Source organism: Nipponia nippon, unplaced genomic scaffold, assembly GCF_047370975.1.
Source record: "Nipponia nippon isolate SJK-2023a ecotype South Korea unplaced genomic scaffold, ASM4737097v1 scaffold_14, whole genome shotgun sequence".
Taxonomy (NCBI): domain Eukaryota; kingdom Metazoa; phylum Chordata; class Aves; order Pelecaniformes; family Threskiornithidae; genus Nipponia; species Nipponia nippon.
Window position 1 is genome coordinate 9,914,286 of NW_028262330.1, and position 16,974 is coordinate 9,931,259.

General features: G+C 42.6%; 1 protein-coding gene across 3 annotated transcripts in view; it reads right to left on the bottom strand.

Moving 5' to 3' along the window:
* The window catches only part of FASN (fatty acid synthase), a 43,751-nt gene that overhangs the window by 14,973 nt on the left and 11,804 nt on the right, over positions 1–16,974 (bottom strand). The window contains exons 2-20 of one of the 3 annotated variants that reach the window (XM_087750600.1): positions 14,551–14,724; positions 13,595–14,054; positions 13,055–13,242; positions 12,194–12,383; positions 10,661–10,755; positions 10,114–10,248; positions 9,653–9,856; positions 7,911–8,026; positions 7,266–7,441; positions 6,722–6,913; positions 6,351–6,431; positions 6,071–6,256; positions 5,577–5,756; positions 5,159–5,362; positions 3,620–3,930; positions 3,080–3,469; positions 918–1,082; positions 597–715; positions 336–490 (exon numbers count right to left, since the gene is read on the bottom strand). In XM_087750600.1, coding sequence (XP_087606726.1) covers positions 336–490; positions 597–715; positions 918–1,082; positions 3,080–3,469; positions 3,620–3,930; positions 5,159–5,362; positions 5,577–5,756; positions 6,071–6,256; positions 6,351–6,431; positions 6,722–6,913; positions 7,266–7,441; positions 7,911–8,026; positions 9,653–9,856; positions 10,114–10,248; positions 10,661–10,755; positions 12,194–12,383; positions 13,055–13,242; positions 13,595–14,054; positions 14,551–14,604 — 3,601 coding nt within the window. In that variant the 5' untranslated portion in view covers positions 14,605–14,724. The remainder of the gene's footprint in view (positions 1–335; positions 491–596; positions 716–917; positions 1,083–3,079; positions 3,470–3,619; positions 3,931–5,158; positions 5,363–5,576; positions 5,757–6,070; positions 6,257–6,350; positions 6,432–6,721; positions 6,914–7,265; positions 7,442–7,910; positions 8,027–9,652; positions 9,857–10,113; positions 10,249–10,660; positions 10,756–12,193; positions 12,384–13,054; positions 13,243–13,594; positions 14,055–14,550; positions 14,725–16,974) is intronic. The other 2 variants (XM_087750598.1, XM_087750599.1) reach the window with 2 other exon arrangements.

The window sequence follows — 16,974 nt, forward strand, 5'->3', positions numbered from 1 at the left end:
GAAGGAACAATAAGAACTTTACACACGTTAACACAGGCACACTCTTTCTAGAGTGAGTAAATTCCTTGTGTAGTTGCTACCTCCTCCTCCTCCATTTGCTCTCCAGAAAGCCCTTTCTTACCCTGCAATTCTACCCATACCCCAAATAGCTCATCCCTCCTCCTGGCACCAGAGCATGCTACTGTTTGCTCTGAGCTGGAGCAGAAAACCTCTAAATTATCCATTAAAAACCAACAATAAAAATAATTGTAGGAACAATAGCTACTTGTTTTCTATTCGAAGTCCATTCAGACTCAAGGCCCTACAAGTGATCCTCAGACTGCAAAAGGAGTTACCTTGCTGCAATGGGAGATGCCTGAAGGAGCCCCACTTCCCATCACGATACACATTCATCACCAGGTCCCTCTGAACAATCTTCTGCATCTCCAGGGAAGAAAGACTTGTGGGTGGGACAGCTGATGAAGGGTTCAAGTTGGAAATAAACACACACCTAGAAGCCAAGAGTTGTCATTTTGTTTGCTTTGCTATAGGCCTGAAAAGAAGCTAATGCAAAAACATCTCATCTCCAACCGTGACTCAAGGGCATGCTTACGTACCTGATTCTGCAGCCTTCTGCTTCAAGGCGGAGGCAGTTCACCATTCCCAAAATTCCTGAGTTCCAACAACTGGTGGCAGTCAACCACACAGGCTGATCTGATGGGTCAGCCAAGATCTCCTACAGGACAAACCCCAAACAGTTTTACTAGGAACCACGGAAAGGAAACAGCCCTTGTATCCTTAAGGCAGAGATTAATAACTTCTATTTTAAGAAAAGTAACTGAACACACACACACACGCCCACTTAACACTGCTAAATATCTTATTTAGAAAGTGTAACAGTTTGGAAATTCAGATATCTAAGACACAGGAGTTCTCACCTTTAAGGATTCAACCCACATATAATGGGGCTCATCTACTGGCAGAAAAATTGGTGTTTTGGCAGGGGCCTGCCGGCGACACAGGAAAATAACAGAGCCAAAGAACGACTTCTTCGTGGCAACCAGATTCAGTGAGGCTTTGCTGAATAAGCCCTCCCACTGTGCCTGTCAAATCAGGTAAAATAACACTTAACAGGAAAGTCAAAAGTCAGTTAAAAATACAAGTCACATCTATACTTCATGTTGAGTCTCCTCAAAGACGGCTTCACCAGGAACAACAGGCACTGTCCACCTCTTTCTTGCTTTTGCTTGAAATCTTGGCATCTATTATATATTTGTATTGTGACAATACAGATCTGATTAACATAACAGTATTTTATCCATGTCTAGACTATTCCTTCTTCCCTAAAAGATCCTCAGAAAGCAGTAGTACAAGTATCTCAAAGCCCTGGTTAGGGAACTAGTCTTACCACACTACCACGGGTGCAAAAAACAGCATGGTCACTGCTCAAGTCCCATAGGGTATTTTAACGTGTCTAGAATTTAATTCTAGCAGTAAGTAAGGCACACTTCCAGAGACAAACAGAATGTACAGATTCCAACACAGAAAATAACAGAAGTGGAAACACTGAGTTTAGGTGTTACCAGTCTACGTCACATAAGCCCTGTTTGTAATAGAAAAAGTAAAGCGGGACAGAGGAAACCTAAAAATGAAGTCACCCAAATCCTTCAGCTGCAGGGGGGTGGGGAGAAGCAACCAACCACTAGCAGGGAAGAAGCACCTATACACATAAGTTACACTGAAATAGCATTTCAGAAAAACAAGAGAATTAAAATGCATATATGGCATATCCAGAAACACTGAAGCTCTACTATCTGAATGAAATAAAGATGACTGCAGGCTCTTAGAAAAGCATCCATTTGCTTTTCATATGCCAGGCACAAAACAGTGAAAGGTTTTTACAGCATGATCCCTTATATCAAGGACTAGGGACAGTGTCTCTGTCTAGAAAACCTTAAGAATTATATTTAGTCCTGCCCATTCTCACCTGCGTAGTATCATTTTCTTTACAGAATGTGCATTAAACTTACATGTATCTTATCCAAGGGATTTTCTAATACCAGGCTACTGACACTTATGATAGATCTAGGTTTTAAGTTATCAGCTTCAGTAGCATCTCAGTCTTCTTTTTATCCCCCTCTTCACGGGGTGAGATGCAAACCCAAAGAACTCACCCTTTCTTCTCAAATGTCCTTGAAAAAATCTTTGCAGAAAGAATCCATGTCATTGCAAAACTCAAAACCCAACTACCACACTCCGGAATTATAAATAGAAAAGTTAAATTATTAGAAGTGCTACTCTCTTTCTTATTCTAAAACAAGAGTGAGAGACTACAGCCACTCAAATCGGGAAGAACTCATCTGTTCTGTAGAGGGGCAGTTTCCCATTACTGCTTAGTCTAACAACTGCCAAGAGAAAGCGATGTCCCAGATCCCACCATTATCCTAGCCACTCACTCTCCTCCTCTTGTGTCACCACTGGCATTAGTTCATCTGCACGTTACACTGGTTTGCAGATATAAAGCAGACACCCTGCCCCCCTTATTTTGCTGTATCTCATTATGGGATCAGATAAAGTGGGGAGGAAGGGAAGGAAGGAGGAAAAAAAAAAAAAGAAAAGAAAAGTACAAGAGAAAAGCCTTCCTTTCTGGGAGCACTTCAATGTTAGAAGAACTTAACTAGTTCGTAAAGTCTCCCTCCCAGCAGCGATATCAAAAGGAAGAGTAATATTCTGATACTGAAGCATCTTAGGATCCTACAGTGGCAAAGCTGTACCCCACCCAACAACGTAGCACATTATTTTAGCTATAAAGCAATGGTCTTAGCCGGTGTTCTCATACAGATTATATAGATATACAAATGACAATGAATAATTTTCAATGCATTAAGGCTTTCCTGACTCAACTCCCAGTTTACTCTCCTAACCCCATATGTGGAAATTCACAACTCCTCTTCAGAAGTGTTTATTACATATTCCTGCAAAGGGCCTCAATGGAGAGCAATGTAAGTGATATCTACTCAACATTCATCACAAGAGCATCTGCCAGCAGCAGACTCCAGACTATCCACCGAGAAAGTACTTGTCCTTCCAGGATGCTTACCTCGCTCAGGAAGCTGTGTTTCTGCTGTAGGTCTGGACCTGTAAGGAAACTGACTATTTCTCCAAGAGTTTCTCCTTTAAGAAGGGTGTGTAGCAAAATAAACCCTCCTTCTTTCACTGCAGCTGCCAAATTAGATAGAATTTCAGTGGTGTTTCCTAGTACACTTCTTGAACAGTTGTATACCACCAGGTCAGCATTGGTTAGATTTTCAGAGGGAAGACTAGATGGATCCCACTGGCTAAACCTAACTTCATCATCTTGTAGCTTCATTTCATTAGCTGAAAGAGTTTCCAGGATGCGGTCAGTGGCAATGAAGTCCGCCTGCAACCGGAGCTCAGTATTCAGAACACTTTTGACACGAGACAACAGATGTCCACTTCCTGCAAGAGCCTGTGAGAAAAGAAGGGGAAGGAAAAGGGGAAACCAAGTTGAAACACGAATGATAGCCAGAATTTTAACTGGAACAATAAAAGTATGCCATCAGGTTACTGGAAGGCCTGGAAACGCTAGCTATGGTCCCATTCCAGGCTTCCAACTAACCTCTACTATCTTGATCCTGGGAGTGGTCATGTTCTCTAATGCCACATCCAGGCAAGTCCTCAACTCCGAAGAATCTAGTAATCCATTGAGAAGAGGGTCATCCTGGAGGTGCATTTTTTCTTGAGTCACAATCTGTTGCAGCTCAGAAAGGAGGTTTCCGTTCAGTTCCCGACGGCAGATTTCAGCAAGGATATGCTGAAGGCCCTTCTGTATGGGTGAGGACTTTTCAGCAGCCACTGCGGTTCCCAGTCCAGGGATGACTAATTTGACCCCATGCACTGCCACCTTAGCCTGTAAGTTCTGGATCAGATCTACAGAATAGAAGGGGAAATAAAAGAGTCAGATTTTCTTAAGAAATTTTTCTTTTCCTCTTTGCCCCCATTTGCTATACCAGCTGATCAGCACCACAAATTACAGCCTAGCCACAAAGATATAGCGCACGCTCCTGTGCATTCACATGATTATGTATTGCGCAGTAGTTGCAGCCCCCCAAACAAGTAGGCTTTGTGGCAAGACAGTCTAAAACACTGAAATCACCCGTGGCAAGACTCTGACTGAAAGAGGGCAACTAACAGAAAACCTCTGACTGATTTAGGGAGTTGTGGAGGGAAATTGTAAATTTTCACAGACATTGAAGGACTTTTTTGCTTTCTAACCAGATGCAAAATAGCTCATCCCGACTGAGATCAGAAACAGCATTATAAAAAAATAAAATAAAAATCTCACTACAGCATATGTAAAAAACTTTGGGGACAGTATTTGGACACTGCAGAAAAAAAGAGATATCTTTAAAAGCTATTGCCAAATCAAAGCATGAGCATGAAGACACTTTACCAATATAGCACGACAAAATTGCTGTCTCAGGATATAGCGTCACTAGGAGTGAGAACTTCAAAAAAATAGTAATTTTGTTCCCTTTGATGAAAAGGCACTTAGATGAGCTGAGTGGATGTCTCCCCATCCAGAGAGCACTGTAGTAGGTCACCAGTGTCACAACAGACTAAGCTGCTCCTATTCTATTATTGCAGCAAACAAACTTTTTTTTGGCATGCCTCACTAAACCACTTTCCCTCCTTGGATATGCTCTTGTGCCCAACAACCCAATGGGAACAGACATGTCAGCTTACCCATCTTAGCAGTTCATGGGGGAAAAAACAAAACAAGAAAGCTAAAGACTTGAGGAAGTAGGATGCCCCATCAGTGTCTGAAGCAACTAGGCTGGATTTCTCCTTAAAGATGATGATTTGAGCCTCACTGCTTGCAGAGGGGGTTGTGCCATCTGACGCCACATTGACTGTTAGAGAAGGGTAGATGCCCCTCCCCACAGCTTTACTCCTACCCACATTCTAGAGATACCTCAGGTAGAAGTAGCTTTTAGTTTCTAGCAAGCGTACAGGCATAGGACTCCTGCCGAAGTCTTCTACAGAGACCGACACTTTATTTCTTGGATGTTCTGAAGTAGTACGAATAGCTTCTCTCAGACATTTCTGTCAGGCTGGAAGATTCCCCTAGAGTGACAAGAAACAAATCCCACTCTACCTTTGCAGTGCTCCAGATAGTCATGAAGAGGGACACTGGAAGACAAACAGTTACTCTCAGTATAGGGCACAAAGCAGAATTTTTCCAGGGTGGGAGGGATCTGATCCTGTTGTCGTCGTGGTGCCACAGAAGAATGAGCACCACTGATCTGAACACCTCCTGCTGTAACCGTATTAAGACAGCAGTCCATGACAACATCAAAAGCTGAAAGACAGGAAAAAACCATAAGTTTGCATCAAACACTAAGTATTTTATTCAAAGTGATCAGATGAACAGCGCTACATCAGTGTTACAGAAGCTGCAGAATAGCTTATAGACTAAAAGTGCCCCCCAAGTCCATCCTACTTCTTAGAAGTCATACGTTCATCCACAGAGCAGTCAAAGCAACTAGTAAAAGCCCAAGCACGAGAGACATTACCTTCTACATTGTCCTGGTACTGGCACACCTGCTCTTGATGCAGCACTGGGTCAACACACAGTGAGCGAATCCTGGTGGGTAAACGTAGACTGTGCCCAACCTCCTTTAAGACAATTATATGTAGCATGCAGTCAAGGAAGGTCACCCAGTTCCCATTCCACAGAGCTTTCCCTCTGCTTGCTGCAGAAGAAGAGGAAGGGGAAGTTTCACTGATTTTGTCATTCTGCAGATGCCAGAAGTCACTGCTTATCAAATGCAAAGTCTGCTGTATGTACCCAGCTTCCCCTGTCAACTCCAGTAGTCAGTTCTACCCTGGAGATAACAGCTTTCCCCATGCTCTGTCAGAACACTTGGTTGTCCTCCATTACCACACAAAGTACAATTACAGCATAAATCACAGCCAGGTGGACCGTTAATACAAATGGAATTAGAAGATCAAATATTAATCATTACAATAATCATGATCATCATTCTTCTATAGAAAGTAAATTCACCATCACCATTGCATTCCAGAAGGCCCTGGAAATTTGGTCCATAATTATATCCACGCAGATGCAGCTCTTGGTAAATGTCTTCTTTCAAGAGGCCGTACTCTGAGCTCTTGTCTACTTGAGTCTGAAAGCCAGCTAGCTGGTTATGGAAGTCCTTCAGAGCAGTGCCTTCTAGGACGGAAATCTTCCCTGATGGGCACAGTGGCAAGAATAAGAATCATCAGTGTCCATAAATAATGGATTTTAGTAGGACAGTGCATACACTTACACTTCCTTCACTTACCACTCACAGTCAGAGCCCCATTCCCTGACACCTCAAAGCAGCGGGAAGCAGGCATGACTCTTACTTCCAGCTTTACTAATCCTGCAAGAAACATTGAGGAAGACAGGACTGTGAGATCATTCATTCCTACCATCCTTGAGCAGAGCTTTCTCTTTCACTATTTCCAGACCCACTGCACACAACATGGAATAAAGACGACCACAATATGTGCTACTTGACTGTACGAGTTCACTTCTTTGTTCAGTCATGTTGCACTCTTCTTTATATTCTTTCTGCTGTGTTCCTCCTCACTTTCCCCTTGCATTTCTTTCCTCCCGCTCCCTTCATCTTCATTACATAGTTTTGCAGTTGTACCAGCACTCCTTACTCACCCTTTTTGGGAAGGATAGTTGCCTGATGAATTGTGACTTCTTCAAACATAACAGCTGTTTGCTCCATAGACGTGCCAAGAGACCGTGCCAGAGTTCGCCAAGCCAGCACCAGGTACCCAGTTGCTGGGTACAGGATTCTGCCATCAATGCAGTGATCAACCAAGTAATGGTCAGGAGATTCAGGACTCACATCTGTCAAAGAATAAAAAGCAGAACAAAAATAATACAAACCCTAATAAAGAGGTCTTTTCCCCTCAATGTCTATAAGAGGCTCTAGTGGTTTCCCCGACTATCCTGCCTGGCAACATGCAGCTCTTAAAACTACTGTGAGTCTGAATCAAGACAGTTTCTTGCTCTATTCATATTCTTTCATCCCATTTCAGAAGCAGATCCAGTCTTTTTCAATCCAAATGAAACCAAACATTAAGCTTCAGAAGATGGCTTCTAGGATATTGTTTTGAGTATCCTCCTCCTACTTTTACAAAAGAAATGCAGAGGTAAAGCAGGAAAGAGACAAACAAACAAACTCAAACAGGCAACACACCAATATTGTAGACTGTAGCAGATGCAGAGCCTTTGGAAGCTGGTAGAAAGTCTTCAGCTTTTGGAACATACCACTCCTGGCTGTGGTCCCACTTGACGTATGGAGAAATAAGAGGTGTTCCCACTGGGACAGGGTATTCCACAGGTGGGAACAAGTTATTTCCAAGAACATTTATCCTAGAAAGACAAAAAGGATCAAGACACTGGGGGGAGACAGGGCAGGAGAGAAAAAAAAGGGGGAAAATATTGACCATAATACGTAGAGGTCAGACAGTAATTGGTCTTGGGCACTACGTCTGAGAATTCTCCAGGAGTACCATGAACACTTAACTGCAGTCAAATTTGTAATTCTAACAGTCTACAAGATGCAAAGTTTATTTCCAAGAGCTAGTTCCAGGTTCCTACGCCTCTAGAACGGGACTCCTTCTCTTTAAAAGGCACCTTCCCAGCCCAAGCAGTCTCTAACCCAAGGCAACATTTCATAAGTGAGCATGTTAACTAGGTAAAGCACGGATGTAAACCCCATTTTTTTCCAGGTTTGTTGAAGGAGTATTTCAATCCTTGTGAAGATATGCATGCTAGCTAAGAGACCTGAATTCTCTCCTAACTGATACCCCCACTCACCCTCCTCCCTTAGTCTCCTTACCCAGTTAAATGAATCTTTCCGATCTGTGTTAGGAAGAACTCCAAGTTATTTTTGTGCTCTTTCTTCATCAAAGGTAGAATGGTGCAAGTTGATTTCAAAGTTCTCCTCAAGATACCCTGGTCAAATAGAGTCCATGAATTACTGTTGGAAGGCATTACTTACTACTTTGTTTCTCAATTTTTCTCTATAGATCTCAAAACTGCTCCTGTTTCTGTGCCAAGAGTTCTGGGATAGGTGCTAGAATGTACACCACTTTAACAGATAAGAGGAAGAGCAGCACAATACCCTTCCAGCAACCCAAGAAGTTGCACATCTGGTAAAGCAGAACCTATGTAATATTCATGAAATTCTGCCAAAACACAATCTCCCTTTCCCAAGCAGATTGTCAAGTGGAATCAAAAGCTGCACTTCAAGAACTTCAAGATCACCCTCTCAAGCCTCTCACTTGCGTGTGCACACACGCCACACCACCACCCCCCCCCAGCTTAGGCCCTTATTCCCAGGAGCAGCCCTTTTTAGTCTGAAGCATCCTAGAGCATTTTCCAAGAAACAGCTATTAAATAAAAAAACACAGCCTTGAACATCTGACCCAACTTGTATCTTCTCTTCAATTTGATCCCATGGTCTTTAAATGGGAGAAAGAAGGCGGGGGGTGTGTGGAAAAAACCAGAACACTCTCAAATCCAGCTGATGAAGTCTTTAGTCACTTGCATTAGAGTCCAGAATTGTACAATGATTTTAACATGAAGTGTAAAGTCTTTTTATAGAGAAAAATATCTGCCTAATTTAAAAGCTCTGCTCTGATTCTCCCTTCAGGTTGCTTTCTAAGCATAAGTAAGACTAACGTGACATAATAAATATACATCGGATTGGAACTCAGAAGCACTGTGTAACTATTAAACTTGATTCACAAGTAATTACGATTCTTCTTAAGACTTTTCTCCTCTTGCATGACACAGACCAATTAAAAGAAGACCAGTCCTTGAGACTTAAGGGACAGGCACAAGACCACAGCACTGATCTTGTGGAGCAAGTGCATCCTAATATACCTCATGTTCTGCATTCTCTACCATGGAGCTAATTTCACAGAGATCAACTCTTACGGGGCGGGGAGAAAGGAATAATGATCTGATCGTTAGGGGAAAGGAGTTTATGAAGAGAGAAAGCTCCTGTAGTCTCAGACTACTTGGTCTAGGAGAAGAGGGGAAAACCTCGCTACGAGCCACCACCTTCTAAGACAAGAACTTCAAACTAAGTTCAGTGTACAGATGGTGATAACAGATTTTCCATAGAGAAGGCCTGCTAGTCTTGAAATTCTCCCCCCACCCCAATTTTTGCACACACTCTCCATTAGATCCAAACAATGAAATGCTTTTCTTACTCATTGCACAGTTCACAGAGCTGACTATCAGCTGTCTGAAATACATGGCAATGAACAAAGGCAACAATGAATGTCTGGATGAGGAAGTGGTAGTGTGTTGGGATTATTATTAGTTTTTAATATTAACATACACCCCACTCCCAAAAAAGACCCCGAACCAAAGAAAAATAATCACACAAAACCCCACAAAAAACCCATCAAGAAAGTGTTAAAACTGGGAAAGACTCCAAAGTACTGGAGGAAGAAAGTGTTCTCAGAACTGGCGGGGGGAAGCAGTGTTCCCTAGTCCTCAGACCCTCAATCTCCCTTCCTGCAGCAGCGTATCAATATAGTACCATACCAACACAATCAAATACGATACCTGTAAAAGAGCATGTGGAGCAATCTCTACCACAACAGCATTCTCTGGAATATGCTTCAGACCTTCCTGGAACAGCACTGGACTCACTAGGTTGTTCACATAATACTCTGCAGAGGAATTCTTAGCCAGATCACTCTGCCACTGAGATTCAGGGACAGATGTACTGATCCATCGTGCTGAACGAGGTTTAGGGTGTGGAATGACCTACAGACAGACAAGGAAGAGGGACAGGAGGAAGTTACATGTCACAGATAACAACCATTTTTCTCAGCCTTATTGCTCAGGACAGCCTTCCGCTTGAGACCATAGGACTTCACACCTTAGGTCTCACAGAGGTCTACATGCTCCTCAAGAGAGTTCCTTCTCCTCCTAAAGAAAGGAAGCCCATTAAGCTCACCACCACCTATACTCAAATCCAGGTGCCTGAGCATAACCCATGCGAGCCAGTTTGGCAACATTACCTTTTTCAGGACAGTGAGCAGCGTTGGTGCAATAGATGCCATGTAACGGGAATGAAATGCGACTCCAGCACTGCGCACCTCCTTTGCGAACACACCATCCTTTTTCAGTTTGTCTATGAACTCATTCACAGCATCCTAAGAGGAGGAATATAAGTCAACGAAAAATAAAAGCTCACAATGTATTTGGGATCTGTATGAGTCACTGTACTCCCCCCATGCCCTTCATCACTTGCCACATAACGTGAGCCACATCTGGGACGAGGTTACTGCCCTTCTCAGTTTTATAATTTATCACTCATTATGCCCATGGCTATAAGACTATTCAGCATAAGAGATCTTTTATTACTGAGGCATTAATATCACTTCCTCTCACAGAACATTTGAGTGCTTAAGTTTATACAAAGCACCATGTCCCCTCCCACCACTTTAATCCAGCTCCCCTTTGCAAGCAGCTGAGCTTTTAACTCAGCTTCATGGTTTCTTCAAACCAGAACTTCACGGATCCCAGTCACAACTCGGATATGCACAGTATCAATTCCTTGCTCACCAGAGGCCCGCTAATAGTGACGGTATCTTCAGAGTTGTGACAGGCTGGTGCCACATTTGGAGGACAGCACTGCTTACATTCCTCCCATGTCAGACCTGCAGAAGGACAACACAAGTGTTTCCAGCAGCGAGCCTCATAAGGGGAGGCAATCTTAACTGCACAATTACTGCACTTAATTTAGCATTTGCAAAACTGGGAAAGATTCTTAAGAGAAAGAGGGACATGTCCCCTCCAAAAGCTAAGGATATTTACCTCAGGGCTTTAACATGACATTTATCACTGTGATATCAAGCACAAGAACAGAGGACTGAATCTTTGTACCTTCCCATTAAGGGATGGGGTAGAAGGAACCCACAGACTTTCAAAGAAGCTACAGAATTGGTTGTTTTGTCTCATCTTGCCCTTATAGCAATCCGAGCTAGAACAGGAGAGGGAACACGTGAGCTTGACTCACAGAAACCGAGAGCCACAAAATAGCCACAGAAATCAACAACTCTAGTGGCTTAAACTAGCTTAACACGTGCAGCATCTGGTCATATATTACATGGATACAAGTCACAGGAAGAACTTGACCTCAGCATCAGATTACGAAAAGCATTATATGCAGCACTCCAAGATAAAGTTCTGTGATAAGTGTCATGTATTTCATATCAAGGAAAAGAAAGCTAAATTAGGTAGGTAATCCTTTGTAGCATTAGTTAAAGTAAGAAGTCTAGGATTATAACAAGTGATCTAGTCATCAAACATACTGCATTAGACCTGCAACAGCTGGTCTCTTAAGTGTTTCAGTTTTTAATTGACCACTGCATCCAATAATAAGAAGCAGAAGAACAACAATGCTACCAATAATAGTTTTAAACATTAAGTCACCATGAAGCCACACCATGAAGACAAACTGCTGGGTCCAAAGCTCAAAATTTCACCCAATAGTGGGCAAAACTATATGACTTACAGAAACACTGAGCAAAGCTTGTTCAGGAGAAAGCTTCTTCCTAAGTGCTATTAGGCCCAAGTAAGTTCTAATGGCATTAAGTTCCACTAGCCAGTTGCCCACTACATGGCTTACTGGTTTCACATCTCATTACTCTTGCAGACAGTCAGAAATATCTCTATTTTTTTTTTTTTTTTTTTTTTTAGAATTTAAATATATATGTATGCATACATGCACACACACATATATCAAGAGACAAAAACCCCAGTGCCTTAGATTTTCACCTCTCTTTTCAAGGAGATTATTTATCAGGCCTCTGTCATTGGTCACCTACCAATAAATCTCTCCATTTCCACTTAAGTTTTGGTTGGATTACCAAAATTCTGCCATGTTCCAGGTCAGAGATTACTACCATGATATCAACTTCAATATTTAATAACCTGTTCTACATCAGAAGAAAAAGAGGCAACAGGAGCCAAAATTTCACAGACATGATTGTCTCCGCCAACACATTTCAGAGCCCAATTTCATCCCAATGCCACACAACAGAGATCAAATGTACTTTTTTCCTGTATCATTCTTTCAAGTAAGGGTATACCTACCAACAGCAGCCATTGCTCCTGGGGGCAATTTGGCCTCTTTAATGCATTGTCCCCGCCAATAAGTGGCAAGAAGGGCTTCTTCATGACTTAAGGAGTTATCTGCATAGGCACAAACTACTTCTCCCACCGAGTGGCCCAAAATCCCATCAGGTTGCAGACCTGCAGCCTTCAGCATATCAATCTGGGCAATCTGCAAGGAAAAGGAGGATTAGCGATTCCATGCCAGAGTAAGGAGGTATCAGGCCTCAAAGGCATACAGCAGGAGTGAGTACATTACAAAATGGCTTTTTGGTACAGACGTTCTTCTTGGCCTCACTGCTTTTTTTCCCCCCCTCACAACTGCAGCTCCAGCCTTATTTCAAAACAATCCCAAGAATCATTAAGTGACTCCAGTATTGTTTGGGCCTCTCCACTACGTAGCTTTCCACTAAGAAGGTTATTTCCAACAACAGCAGGTTGCCAAGAGCATGTCTGTATGAAGTAAGAGGCAAGACCAGCTTTCCAGATCACTTTAAAAGCTCTACCTCTAGTTTGTTAAGAAACAATGAATCCCACATTGACACCCAGAATTAAAAAGAGACTTCATTTAGCATAATGTAGTTCCTTTGCAGAACCAATTTTTGGAAGGCATTCTGTGGAACCTTGCTCCTTGGCACAAACATTTACATAAAACTTAAGACATTCCTTAGTCTCTTAAAAGGAGAAACTGCCCAACATACACACACAGATAAGCACACAAATAAGTTTAGATCAAGCTTCCATTAATTGGTATAAAGTGTTACCAGCCAAACAGACACACTAGCAGAGCATGCTTATGTGGATTGAGTCCATGACTCCCTCCACCAGTCATTTGAGTCTTACCTGAATAGCAGCTAGTCCAACAAATGAATGGACAATGTCATCAAAAGTGTTCTCATCTGCTTGCATAAGCAGGTCTGAAACCTTTAGGCCTGTGGTCTTCAAAGCCTCGTCCGAGCGCAATATAGACTGACGAAACAAATCCAACTTCATAAGGCTCATGCCCATACCTTTCCACTGTGATCCCATGCCTGCAGGATAGGCAAGGAGAAAGTAAGCTTTAGTAACGCTCCGTAAAAGGAGTAGACATCACACACTTGCTCTGGCAGCGAAAGAATTCTATCTAAGAGCAAAATGTACATTTCTAAGACCCTCTAAATTAGGCATTGCTTTTTATTTTCCTGGACTTTGCTATCATTAGAAGATAGCAAAGTTGGAAGGATTAGATAAAACACAGGAAACATGAGTCTTCTAGACATATCACAGGGCTGCAAGATATTTCCTCATGCTAGAGTAGAAAACAACAAGAGCACAGAATCCAATTGCTCAAGCCACAGATCTACAGAGGAAGGCAGAAGCCTGGACCCACTGCTGCACACCTACCTGAGCAGATGTACCAGAGCGGTCTATCAGATGCTTGAACTTGCTGAACCTCTTTTATGTCACTGTCAGTGCCAACAAGTGTGTAGCCCCTGTAGGGCATGGAGGATACACGAACTCCAGAGATATCACTGAGCAGGTTCACAAATGGGCTGCATCCTCCATGTTTTCTGCTTGCTTCAATTAGTACTTCCACAGCTTCTTGGGTTCTGCCACAAAGTTGAACCAGTCTTGGGATGTTACAAGTCTCCAGAGGCTGGCGTTTATTCTCATTTGGCCTCAGAATGACATGAGCATTAGCACCCCCAAAGCCAAAAGAGCTGATACCGACAAAGCCACCTTTCACTGGTGTTGGTTTACAAACTACCTTCAAAGAGCCATCACATAAGGCAGGTATAGCTGGATTTGAGGTACTGAAATGAATATTTGGAGCCCACAGCCCATTTTCCAGACAGAGAATGACCTGGAAGAAAAAAAACAGTGTGTTCTGTTCTCCACATTTTCTTGTAATAAACTTTCTTTTGTTGTTATTGTTTTATTATAAATGACCATGTAGCATAGGCTAACACAGCTCTCTCTGTGTTTGTATAAAGGGACACTTCAGAGAACAGCATTATTGATGTTACTGAGGTAGTACCTATTTGGGGACATGGTTTAGTGGTGGACTTGGCAGTGCTAGGTCAATGGTTGGACTTGATGATCTTAAAGGTCTTTTCCAACCTAAACAATTCTACTTCACCTAGGCACATTTTAAGTCCGTGCAGGAAGCCAGCAGTGAAGGCGAGGGTGGTAGCTTTAAGTTTAGCTTCCAGACCCTTCCTAACTGGAAAGCCATTTTCTTGCTGGAAAAGCAGCCTGGCTACTAAGCATATAGAACAGAATCATAGCATCATTTCATATCACATCTTCTTTCCCCCCTTTCAGATCCTGTCCTGTCATCACACTCTGTTTCATCTCACCCCAGTCACACAGAGCCAACACATGCTCTTCCTTATCACAATGAATGCTTCCATTTCTGCCTTTGCTGCAAAAGAGCCAAGCCAAAGCACTGGTAAGGGAGTTTGCTTGCTGCTTCACACCCATTTGTTGTCATCTTGATCCAAAAGAAGAAGGGAACAACAGACTGGTCAGAACTGGCAGAGTCAAAGGGAAGTACAGAAACAGTGTGAGAGTTAGAATAGCTGTGCCAAAAAAATCAAGAGCTCCCTTCTCTCAGCAGCATCTCTACAAACAGCCCATGACACCAAGCCCATACTCCTCTGTAGCACAAGTCCGGGAAATCACAGTTGCAAACACTCAGTGCTCTGTATGTTTGGCAGCTCCTTCATCACCTCAAAATCGTCAGAGAAAACAGATATTGGTTTGGGAACTGTTCTTCCAAGTTGACTATCAGACATGGCAGCCTACCTGGGAGAACAATCAGCATAAATGCATGATTTCAACTCCAGTCAGCATGTTTAAAGTTGCAGTGACCTAAGTATCTTCATGCACACTGTCCTACACCTACAATGCTATGCACTATGAACTTGCTGTTGCTTTACACAGCATACATATTTGTACTTTTAAGTCTGCCATGGCTTCTACACGTTTGAGAGTACAGTACAGTAAGCATACACCAGAGCCACCAAGAAGCTTTGTCTTTGCTGTACAGCAAGTAATTAGACAGGCTGAGTAGTTCAAAGGGGCTGGTGAGTTTCCCCTCCCTTACCAGAATTTAACTAAGTGGTCTTGGCAAGCCCTAGTTTCTTTCTTACCTATCCACATCATTAATGGATTCTCTTCAAGTCTGAAATCAGATACTTTCAAGATCTATTTTCCTAACTGACTCCTCACATATAAGAGCATTTTATGGAATTCCAGAAGAAAACATTTACAGAAACTGCAGACTTCCTGAGGCAGTTGCTCTCTAAGAGACAGTGGCCTTGGTGTAGTTTCTGGCTGGGTCTCAAGGACGCTTGATCTGCTATTCTGATTAACTTCCAAACCTTAAAATACAAAGTACTGCCCAACTTTCAAAGAATCGAGAAGAGAGACAGAGCTTCCAACATCCTTCCAAAGCTTCAGGTGCTTTCAAAGATGCCCGACCTGGAAATGAGACCTAACACAAAAGTATACCAAAAAGATATTCTAGCAGGCATGATGGGTGCCATGGGATCTTGCCTGCAGCTGTAAGTTCTGATACAAAGGTAAGTGAGAAAACTGATGAAAAAAAAAAAGAGTGAGAAAACATGGTGTCAGAGAAGTCTTCAAAAAGAAATTGTGGCTATTGTCTTTGCAGTTCTGCATCCTCTAAGAAAGGCAGACAGGGAAACAGTACCTCAAAGTTATGATCCTGTCCTGACAGATCACAGCAGAATTGCACTAAACAAACTGTTCATAACTTACAACACAGTATGGATGGAGAGGTTTGGTTTATGACTCAGTTATCATTCCTTCTATGAGGAAGGTGTCAGTCTGAGGGACAGAGGTGCTAAAAAAAGTAAGCTTTCCTCTACAGAGAGACAGGCACTGCGTCTCCATGATTTATTTGCAGATGAGGCTATTCACAGAAAGTTGTATGTATTCGGGTCACAATAACCACTTTAAAGAGCCTAAAATTCTAGCAGTGATAGTGTACATGACTTCAATTTGCATGGCTCTAAGGCTGTCAGTAATAGGCTTACAACCAAGTGTGAACATTAGCTAGCTCTCTGCTAAGCAGTTTAGCAGCCAGAACCAATAGATGGTTGTCTTAGCAACCAGCCTACTAACTACTGCTGTAGGCAGACAATCAGTTATTCAAGCTGCTAGCCTCATCCCAAAGAATTCACCTGGCTTCTTGCCAACACAAGGGAGAAGAGGAAGAGCTGATACATCCCTGACAAACAGCAAGAAGGATCAGCTACTCTTTTGGCACTGAAAGACCACACTGCCTCTTATCTTTGGTCATTGCCAACTACTCCAAACATTTAAATCCCTCTCCTTGTACGCCCCCCAAATCCAAATGACTTACAGCAGAGTTCTGTTGGAAGGTCAAGTGTAAGGATAATCAATAAAGTGATCCCAAAGCCTTTATTCTGAGCAGATTCATGCTCCTGTAGAATTCAGTAGGAAGGGGGAGCTAAAGTGGGTGGGTGGACATGCACACACTTGTGTGTGCACAAAGTGGAGGGCCACCTGGGCATTCGTCTCCAGCTTGCAGACTAGCCACCTGAGCTTTTAGAAGTATTTGCAGGTGAAGCAAGAAGTAGATAATTAATGAGAATCACCTCAGTTCTTCTCATTACCAGTGAACATCTTATCCTGGATCAGTGCAAATTTTCCTTCAAGCAAACAAACATTAAAACCCCCCACACTGTTGTGTTCCCCTCCTCCCCCAATTTTCCTTCTCAAGCCACCCCGTT